This window comes from Populus alba, chromosome 18 (assembly GCF_005239225.2).
Source record: "Populus alba chromosome 18, ASM523922v2, whole genome shotgun sequence".
NCBI lineage: Eukaryota > Viridiplantae > Streptophyta > Magnoliopsida > Malpighiales > Salicaceae > Populus > Populus alba.
This window is the reverse complement of record NC_133301.1, coordinates 5,189,425-5,200,244: the sequence shown is the minus strand read 5'-3', so window position 1 is coordinate 5,200,244 and position 10,820 is coordinate 5,189,425. Positions and strand designations below refer to the sequence as shown.

At 33.6% G+C, this 10,820-nt stretch overlaps 1 protein-coding gene across 3 annotated transcripts; it reads right to left on the bottom strand.

Annotated features, from left to right (window-relative positions):
• Positions 1–1,204: 1,204 nt before the first annotated feature.
• On the bottom strand, positions 1,205–6,453 carry LOC118046000 (uncharacterized). Of its 3 annotated transcripts, none has more exons than XM_035054747.2 (5): positions 6,221–6,453; positions 4,898–5,892; positions 3,971–4,201; positions 2,593–3,749; positions 1,205–1,720 (listed from the first exon to the last, which is right to left on the bottom strand). In XM_035054747.2, exons 2-5 carry the CDS (start codon positions 5,844–5,846, stop codon positions 1,691–1,693), a joined length of 2,367 nt encoding a protein of 788 aa, XP_034910638.1. In that variant the 5' UTR covers positions 5,847–5,892; positions 6,221–6,453; the 3' UTR covers positions 1,205–1,690. The 3 variants fall into 3 exon arrangements, with proteins under 3 accessions (XP_034910638.1, XP_034910637.1, XP_034910639.1); XM_035054746.2 differs by having other exon boundaries at positions 4,898–5,875; XM_035054748.2 differs by having other exon boundaries at positions 4,007–4,201; positions 4,898–5,875; positions 6,221–6,452.
• Positions 6,454–10,820: the final 4,367 nt, after the last annotated feature.

The window sequence follows — 10,820 nt, the reverse complement described above, 5'->3', positions numbered from 1 at the left end:
CCCAATTAGGTAAAAAAATTCCAGTTCATTGTCAAAGCACAAATACAATACCTTACCGGAAGAAACTCGATTTCATCTTGCAGCCCAATCAACCATTCACAATTCTCATGATTATTCCTCATCCAAAAATACAATTCGATAACACAGGCAGAGCAAGAAGTATTAATTGACAAGACATCCTAGTTATGTCATGAATTAGAAACTAAAAGAAGGAAGCAAGCACGATATCAGATTGACTACTAGGCACAAAGGAAAAATGACAAGATATCGGCGTCATGTCGTGAAAACAAAAGAAAGGCTTTTTATTCCTTCTAAAATTTAAATAAAAAGGAAAGGCCTCTTTTATATGTATCTAAATCTTTTGTTCTTTTTAGTGCCAATTTCTCAACTACGATTTAAGCAGCACTATGTCAGCATAGTTCATTCTTCACCTGTATGCATCACCAGGGAAGGAATAAAGAGAGACAACATATTGACATCTCATGCATTCAAAATAAATTAATAAATCTCAATCTTGTAACTCAATAAAGTCATTAATCTCATTGGTAACTATACCCATCCAATTCTACTAAAAGATGCTACTCACAACAGAAAATATGAACAAGCCATAAGATCTCACCCGAGAGGTTACTGCTAACTAGACTGACTGTAAGCTCTGGAGAACGGTTCTGCTCCAACACTGGGAATCATGTTTGTTAAGATAAACTCTTGAAAGGGATTGCTCAATGACCTCTCTGTTGCAGTATGACTGCAAACAAGGGAAAAAGAAAAGTAAAATAGTGAAAACCTATGCAACCAAGAATCAGATGCATGGTCTCTATGTACATGATTTGATTGTTGAAAAAATCAAAATTTCAATCATTGTTCGGTAATTCATGATTGCAGTCAAATTCGTTATAATTACCTAGAGCTCAATCCTGTACTGATCAGGCAATGTAAAGACAGCATACTGATGTTGCCTGCTAACATTATGTACAACCAACTTATCTTTAGAAGTCCAAGCTAACATTGTAGCACCTGTTTCTCAATCCAACACCATTGTCCAAAACATACATAGATATAATACTTTGAGAAGGGAAAAAGGAAAGATAGTTCAATTTTTCTAGTTTTGATTAATAAACCAGATACCAAAACATATCATTGCTAATGACAAACATGACGACTTGAGATGAGTCAGGACTCTAAAATATATCATGCAAATTAAAAAAAAAAAAAAATTCTTCTCTTAATAAATCTGAAGTTGTTTATATTCATGCTTCCGAATTCATCCTCTCTCCTTCCAATGATTACACAACAAACAAGTCAACAATCAAATATGTACTCAGTGATCATAATAAAAACTGGCAATTTACAAGAGAGTTAACAAAATAGCTCCCCATCAAAAGGAAAGTGCAACATTCTTTCAAAGCAGCACATTACATACACATTTTGGAGCCTCCTAAGAATTTCCTTGAAGTTGGAATACGCTGTAACTGAGTTCACCTGGTCATAGACCTTAATATATTCTTTTTCTGGCAGGTGCAAACTTCACAAAATGAAGGAATCTACTAATGCCAGCTCTCTTTTTTTCCCACCTATTCTCACAGCTCTACGACCAATTCTAGTTTGTTTTGCAGCTCCAGTGGCACTATAGCCAAACAAAGCAAGCAAAATCAATGCCTTCAACCAGAAACCATCCTGATATCAGCTTTTACCCTTTGGCATACTTATCAACATAACCCTGCACAACAAAATAAGAAAATGGTATTGCCAAAACAAATATGACATAATTAAAGAGCATATAGAATCTAATCATGCATAGAACAACTTTTTGAAGTTGCACTCCCCACAAATTTTCCTGTTTTGTGTCCCCAAACATGTCCATTTACAAAAGAGAAGTTCTAATCATATTTTGAAATATTCTTCATGATGGTCTTAATTGCTAAGAATGATATTTTGTGCCCACACTTGATGCAATTTTTCAGTCATATGAGCTTCTTGAAATTGGACCATTTTTGTGGCAAGGTTGTAGGCGCAACCTCCAAACTTTAAAAACCTACCTTCCCTTGATAAATGAAATACAACTTTACAATTCATTGTTCAAAATTTAAAAAGCACACTGCAACAAATCCCAAGTCCCACTAAAAGAATTACTAGATAGAAAAAACTCATGGTTAAGAATTCATGTCCATCAATTTCCCTTCTTTCAGCGGAAAGGGGCAGACCTGGAGAGGAAGCATACTTATAGAAGAGTTGTCTAGCTGCATCACACAGCCTGTTTTCCATCCATGATTTCTATGTTCTAGAAAGACAATATCCAATTCCATGATCATACTTTTACTGATAGCGAGAAATTAATGTTCCAATCATTAGACTCATAAGCCAAGTAATGAGGTAATGGGACCTCTATCTGTCACTACTGATTCATATGGCCTGGCCAGACAACATGCATCAGTTATGATATTTCTAAAAGAACCATTTCTAATTATCCATCCCCGCTGATTTTTATACACACAGGCCTCAAATATAAATATCATGTTTTTGCCAGCTTAATTAGAAAGCATCATTAATTGAAAGCTTGGCAGCTTCAAGGTAAAAGAAAGGAGGATTTACCGTCACAAGTTTTGTCAATTTCCATTGTGATGAGTCAATATAATGATCTATTTTCGCCTTGGACTTGGGTATTTGGTGGCTCTTCATCGCTCCTGCAACCTTATCAACTGTCTTCTTGACAATAGTCTTAAATGCTTCCTTGCTCATGTTACCCTGTTGCCATGATGGCTTTAAAACCTCCTTCACAAAATCTGCGAGGGCAACCTTGAAAAGCTTCATTGATCTGGAGTCCTTGCTATTTTTGCTCTGCCTTGGAGACTTAACCTGATCGATCTCCATATCACCCATATTCACATTCACTACAACAGGGTTACTTTGGCTCTGATCCTCAACATCACCGACTTCTGCATCTGCAGTCTCACCAAATTCCTCATTATCGAAGGATGTAGAAAGAGCAATGCCTCTAACCTCTTTCTTATTGTTTTCTTCGACATCCAATGATTTGTCTGAGCCACTAAGCCTCTGCATAATGTCAGTGTTACTGGATTCCCACTTCTGAATGTGGTCAAGTCTCTTAAATGAGTTTGAAGTTGGCTCAATGCTGTCCAAAAATGGATCATACTGATCACTACCTGACCTAGGAATAATTTGTGCAACATCCCTAGCAGAACTGGGAGAAGCGATTGGCTGTCTTGATCGAACACTGGCATCTTGTCCATCAAGTGAAATATGGTTCCAACTTGAAACATCAGAGCTGAATTTGGTGTTGAGTGGTAGCTCAAAACTAGCTGGATAAGTATTAGGGAGTGTTGAATTTTTTGATACTGCAAAATTGGGCAGGCAAGACAGCTGATTTGAGTCCAGAATATCTGGTGGGAACACGGATGAAGAACCTATCTTCCCAGATAGACCATCCACTTTATCAGAAGCAAAGTGACTCAAACAATAGGATGGCTGTTGCTGCTGCAGATCTTCAGAGCCAACTGTAACTAATTTTGAAGCAGTTTTAGGAATGGTATTTTTCAAATAGGGCTCATCATTATTTTCTGAGCTATCCTCAGAAGCATTATCCTGCAGAAGTCTGAATGGGCTGCCGCCTTTTAAAACTTCACTAGAATACTTATCAGAATTCTCGCATCCAGCGGCTGCCATGGCCCTCGATGAACTTTTTTCATCAGCTCCAGCTGAATTAATGACTGGGCTATGAACTTCAGAAACTGTTTTTCCAAATGTCAATTGGTTACGACAGGAATTGAGTTTCGACCATTAAATTGAAATCATTATTAACTCCAAACTTAATGGACATGCAACAGGTCTACACATCATAAGCAACCTTCGTGAGAACCATACAAGTGCAGATATAAGCACGGGCATACAATATTACACCATTAAAATATATAATTATCTCAAAAAGGCGAAAATTAGGAAGAGATTGTACATGTAGAGAACAACAGTGTGTGGGTATAAGATTGACCTTGTTGACCATTATCCAGCCTGGAGGAACCAGGGACTGATAAAACCAATGTGGCAGGATCAGATTGTGCTGAACTCTGTAGTTCACACAACTGTTCTCTTGTATCAGAGTCTCCAGCTATCAAATGATTGCAGTGAGATAGATCTCCAATAGGGTGATTTGCTGCCTGGTCATTGTCAGACTGGGTAATATCATCTGAAAAGCACCCGGTGATGAGAGAGAAGCAAACAATGATATGAATCAATAATTCCACAATGCAAACACAAAATATTACTCATCCATAACGATATGTACAAACAAAATAAACAGTCAAGAAAACTTCACCAAATTGGATCAGTTGTTCAGATCATTCAACACGAACTCTTTCTTCCACCAACTAACATGCATCATCCAAAACACAAAAGTACCACTTCTTGACAAAGTCGGAAGGGGAGAGGCCTCTTGGCACCACATTGACACAAGACAACCAAACAGCAAGCCATTCCACTAACAAAATTAGCTTAAGTTATGAAACTAAGATTGGATTTAAATGAATAAATCAATAAAACAAAACCAAGGAAATATATTTTTTAGTGATATCCCATTTCAGTTAGAAAACGCAATCGGATGTTTGGGGTAGCACAAGTGACCTAGGAGGGGTAAAAAAATACAACAAATTTCCAAGAATAATAAATATTTTGTATCCCAGTCACACATCACAATCACAGTGCAAACAAGAAACAGTCAGGCATCTCATTTTCTCTTTAACATCAAACTAATAGATGATACGTTTTATAAGATTTACATACTTCAAAGGAGGGATAGAGACATTTGAGAAACATAATTACCTTAGCAAATATCAGCAAACAAACACCTTATGAAGTAGACCGAGAAAATACATAAGGCACTAACCTTCCATCTCCATATCGGAATCAGAATCAGCAGACATGTGGGATCCAGCGGCAACCATCAAATGACTGGGTTGTGAAAAATTCTTTGCTTCATCCAATTTACAATCTACCTCAGTGCCACTTCCACCTTCCAGATATATGTTGCCATCATGTACAGGAACACTATGTCCACCCTGATTGAGAGGGATAGCTTCGTTGACAGAACAAGTAGTGCCCAATTTATCACCAGAAGGTATGCTGGAGTTGGAAGCAATATCAGAGTGAAGCAGTGGAAAGGAACCAGCTAGGACAGGTGCAGATACTGGCAACATGTGAGAGTTCGACTGGGGAGGAGAAGGTGGAATCAGCGGTGCAGAAGAGGTTGGTGGTGGGGGTGGGGGTGGGGGTGCCATTGAAAGCATTTGAGGATTGGCACCATTAGACTCAGCAGAACTCCCAAAGGGAGCAGATGTTGAGAAACTGGAAGTTGGAAGAAGAGGCGGGGGAGGTGGAAGGGGGATATGCTGCAGACCCTGCACACCAGCTAGCTGTTGTGGCAGAGAATTATAAAACCTCTGCCCTTGAGAAGGTGGTGGTGGTGGAGGAGGAGGTAAACCTCTAGGAGGCAACGGGGCCTGTAACATTTCAAGACGATGCAAACCAAATGGAGGGGGAGGGGGAGGGCCCGATGCTAAATAGGAAGAATGCTGCACAGGTGCATAAAAATGCTGGAAAGGAGCAATTCCACGAACAGTTGTAGAAGAGTGTAAACAAGATTGGGCAGCATTTGCCGTCCCACCAGGTGCAAGTAGATGTTGGGGCGGGGGCAAACTTGGCTGACCAGTGTGAGAAGGAGGACCTAGTTGGAAATTGTGAGGAAGAGGAGGCGGACGGTGAGAGTATGAGGGAGCAATGGGTGTTTGAGAACCTTGGCCACCGGACTGGGGATTAAAACTCCCTTGACCATACATATTGGAGAAATTCAACGACTTTCCTAAGCCTGCGGAAATTAACTAACTAATTAAGAGAAAAATGAAAAAAAAAATAAAACAATAAGAATAATAATAGTAAAAAAAAAAAACATTGATATGAATTAATTAGGAAAGCGGAATTTAATTAAATCTCAACAAGCAAAACGACATAGTAATAGCATCTTCAACAGAATTGGGAAGTAAGAAAGCAATATTCAATAACGCAGGACAATCAAGAAGAAGAAAAAAAAAAAGGGAAAGTCAGGTTATAATTTCAACAGCAGTTTCTTTTCTTTTCTTCGCTCGAATTTCTCAACAACCAAACAATAGAGAAAATAAATAAATCGCAACGGCAATGAAGAAGGAAGACTTACCATGAGGAAGAGCGTAGGGTAGAGAGAATGAAAAAAGGAGGAATAGCGAACCCTAGTTAGTGCTGAGAGAAGTGGAATTGTCGCTTAGATTGTATTTGTAATGGAGGAATAGCAAGAAGGAGATACTGAGAGATTATTTGAATTTTGTGATGAACTCGGTTGGGATTTCTTTAACTCGGCCTCGGCGTGAGAATAAAGAGACCTGTGAGTTATTTTTTTATATGAAAATAGTGAATTTAGGATGTGTTTGGTATGTCGTGTTGGATAACGTCCAAATAAAAATGAAATGAGAACCATATAGCAGGTGTTCAGCCGTAAAAACTTAGGATTAAAAAGTTTGTTTTTTTTTATAATTTTAAGTTTGAATTTATGATTGTTAATATAATAATTATTGAAAATTTATATAATTATTAACTTTTAAATCCATAAAATTAATTGAGATAAATATAAATTAATTAAATATTTATGTTAATCAAAAAATTAAAATGAAATGAAATTGTTTATGATATTTTAGTCTGTATTGATAACGCTTTTTCATCCTTTAATTTTTTTTATGGCATGTGAGATTTATTCTTTAAAATAAATAAAAAATATCAATGAATCTTAATTTTAGTCTTTATAGATCAATGAATTAGTGTGAATCTTAATCTCCTGATGAATGATCGATTTCCTTTCCTTACTATCCAGCTAAAAACCTAACAATGAAAAAATTATTGTTCTTAATCAATTGACAAGTGGATGGTTTTGAAAGTAAATATATTGTGCAGGGAATCAGTTGATTATATATAATATTGATTTTATTTATATAGAATATATTTATTATTAATAAATACTTTATTTATCTTTAATAATTATTTATATTTGATTAATGAATGAAATATTTAATTAATGAATTTAGAGTAAAGATAAAACATATTAAACAAAAATATTTTGTAAATGAAATTATAAAGTTATTATAATTATAAGATTCATATTATATCAAAGCATTGTTCTTAAATATTCTTAGTCAATGTTCTATTAAAATTGAATATTAATTAGAATTATTGAGACCAGTGCATATTATGTTTCTTCCTTTATAAAAGGTAGCAATTACTCTCATAAATTGAGGTATGAGGAATACCTAAAATTAATATGCGGGTGTTTATCGAATGGCATGTATATTAAACTGGCTCACAAGATAATTTCATATGGAAATATCACATATATCTATGGAAAAAAAAAACTCTCATAATAGTTATGTATATAATCTTTAGACTTGAGATCACTAAGTTATCTTATATAAAAAGTGTTGTTATGTTCTGATCCTGACCACATGTTTTCCTAATCAAAGGTAAGAAACGAGCAGACATTGGGTATAATATAAACCATATGAAGGTATTTGAGTAATCAAGAGAGGATTCATCACTTTAGGTGAATTAGAAAAAAAAAAAATTCATTTGCTCTCAAATAATATTGATTGTGAAGTCCTTGACTAAGGTGGAATAAGTTTTGAAAAAAATTTAAAAATCTTATTCAAATAATCAATACTATAATGTTGAGAACTAATATGATTTAACAAAGTAGACATATTTTATGTTATAATATCAAAATCAAAACATTCATGATAAAATGATAATACTAAGAAACTAGATACTAAAAAGTTAAGTCAAATCACTTATGACTTTCTTGATATTTTAGGGATCATTATAAGTTATTATACTTGATCTTTAAATATAAATAAATCAATTATTGAACTAATAATAAATTAAAAACTGTAATTTATTTAATATTATTTTATGATTTATGTTTGGACCAACTTATTAGGGAACCTAATGAGTTATATATATAAGAATCGTTGTTTAGAAATTAAAATAAGATGATTAATCAAGTATGACTTGATTGTAAATAAATTTTAGAAATTAAGGACTATAATGTAATTAATATAGTGGATTATAATTCTAGACCTAGAAAAATTAAGTATAGACTTGATTGAATAAATGTCAAAAATTATTATAAAATAATATGTGTGATATTATTTAAGGGGCAAGTTGATATCTGTCATTTTATAGGGTTTTTAGGTTTCTGATTAATACTTAAAAGTGTATTTTTATCAAGGTTTTATATCATTATTTTGCACTTGAAGTATCAATAACTCCTTAACTAAAGCATGTTTTATAATAACATATCTAATAATATAAGATACCTTTAATTTATGGTAAATATTCATCTTAAATGCAGGCCTATCACAAAAATAAAAGGATTGATTAATGAGTTTAAGTACTAAAATTGAAAGGACAAAGAGAGGGCCAAACTTAGAAAAGGGATGTTAGTTCAATCCAAACTAGAACACTATTCGGTAATTGGGTCATATCTGGAGCTGTAGATCTCTTATTTAGGTCTGTTTTATATGGATCGAAAGCTATGACATAGGCCTAAAACTTTCATGTGGAGTCCAAGATTTAAAAAGGTCGTTTTCAAGTCCAAACTATAATAACAACGGAGAAGTCTGAATCTGTTCTACAACTCAGACATTGTTTAGTGTTCAACCCATATCTTGAGTTCTAGAAGTCCAAATGACCTCAATTTTTTTTTCCTGGAAAGCTGAGACAATTTCCTAAAACTTTCATGTGTAAAGTTGGTTCAAATTCGAACGTTATCAATGACGTTTTGTTCAGACAATAAAATAAGGATTGTCACCAAGTCAAGATGTGGTCACGCACGCAACAATTGTTCATCAAATTAATAGTTCCAAATTTTGCCTATAAAAAGAGGTATTTGCCATGTATTTAGGCATCTTGGTTATTCAGATCAAGATCATGCTCTTTATTTCTATCTTTATATTTTTGTAATACTTAAGTTTTGCTTTCATTAATATCTTGTTTATGCTTTTCATTTCCTTTTCTTTGCTTAGTTAACTTGTATCTTGTTTATTTATGTTTCTCTTCTTCATTATGTTTAGCTAAGTTTATTATGTCAAGGTGAAAAGGTTACATTAGTGGTGTTAAAATACGTATAATATAAACTCAACATGGACTTCAATGTTTATATCCAAGAAAATTTGTTATTAAAATGTCTTATCTTTTTATTTTACTAATTCTTAATACCTTTCTTGTTAAATGGTTAATCTAAATTTGTGTTGTATAACATTTGATACAATAAATGCTTGGCACTTTCATAGCCAACCGTATGTTATAACCTACACTTATGTTATAAAAGGAACTTGATTTGTTGTTAACATAAGTTAGCATCATGAATTCCTGATAATATTTAAAAGTTTGGTATTACTTAAATAAGATAATTAATATGATCATGTTAAAAATTTATAATGAACTATTAAGGATAAATCATACGTTTGGAATCTTCTTTGTGTGTGGTTTTCAATTGATTAATAAAAAGAGTTTATACTATACTTATTTCTAATACTATTAGTGGATCCTCTAACCTTGACAAATGTTTTTATCATTGTTTAATCCTTATATCAATATCACATCTCAAAGCTCTCTTCAACTTGTTGTTGTTACTATTATTTATAATTTATATAGTTAACCTTCATGTGGTTCGACCCCGGTCTTACCGGGTTATTCATTACTTTGACACTCCTGCACTTGAGAGAAGATATTAATCTTTTGGTCGTGTCAATATATTTTCTCTTTTACTTTCTAAATCATCCACCTTGACATGCATATTCAGTGCTCTTCTTACCACAAGGGCCTCTCTATCAACGGATACTCAACATAAACATCATCAAATCTTTCAATGGTGGCATCTTGTCCTCTTCATCCTCCTCATTAATCTCAACCTTATTATTAGCTTTCATAACAATGACTCTTTTTTTAAAACATTATAAAGCAACAAGATCAAAACTCAAACAACGAAAGCATTTATTGTCATAATTACGAGAAGTAGGAGTAACATTGTTACCTTTAACAATGACTGAGGTGTCTTTCTTTTCTCTCTAGGGTATTTGGCCTTACCCTTCTCACTTAGCTTTGCTGAATGATACCCTTCCTTTGAAGTTGTTTCTCACCTTTACGACCATATGCATCATCTCCTCCAACTCCATAATATGAGCTATATCACGATTAAGTTTATTCATGAATCTAGCCATAGAAGTTTCCCTATCCTCTTTAACATTAGCTCAAATCATTAATATTTTTTGTTCCTTGACTCAAATTATACAACCTTTGATACAATTTTCTATAATAGTGGCTAGACATAAATATCCTCATCATAAATGATTTCATCTCATCTCAAATATCAACTTGCCTCTTATAAAATCTCTTGTGATTTGTCATTAATTGATCCCACAACACTATAACAATTAGTAAAAGCAATCATAGTAAGCTTGACTTTATTGGGCTCCAAATAATTGTCACTAAAAAATTCACTATATCTTTTTTTATTTTAAATAAACTTCTAGATCATTCTTCCCCTGAAAAGTCGTTTAATATTGTGTTTGATTGAAAATTATGCTTTATGATTTGTTTCGATTTGCTTTTTATTAGGTTATCTCAGTTCTCATGACCTGATAATAGTACCTAATATGCTAACTCGAGTTGATTTGGCTTATTTTTTTTTATGGAATTTAATTTAATTTTATAAATTTCATTGTTTAACATTG

What these genes read in the sequence shown, in the direction of transcription:
- LOC118046000 (XM_035054747.2), bottom strand. Translation starts at nt 5,846, where the DNA reads ATGTATGGTCAAGGGAGTTTTAATCCCCAGTCCGGTGGCCAAGGTTCT. An exon ending in CACACTGTTGTTCTCTACAT is followed by an intron (nt 3,750 to 3,970) that starts GTACAATCTCTT and finishes TTGGAAAAACAG; the next exon opens with TTTCTGAAGTTCATAGCCCA. An exon ending in AATTGACAAAACTTGTGACG is followed by an intron (nt 1,721 to 2,592) that starts GTAAATCCTCCT and finishes TTTGTTGTGCAG; the next exon opens with GGTTATGTTGATAAGTATGC.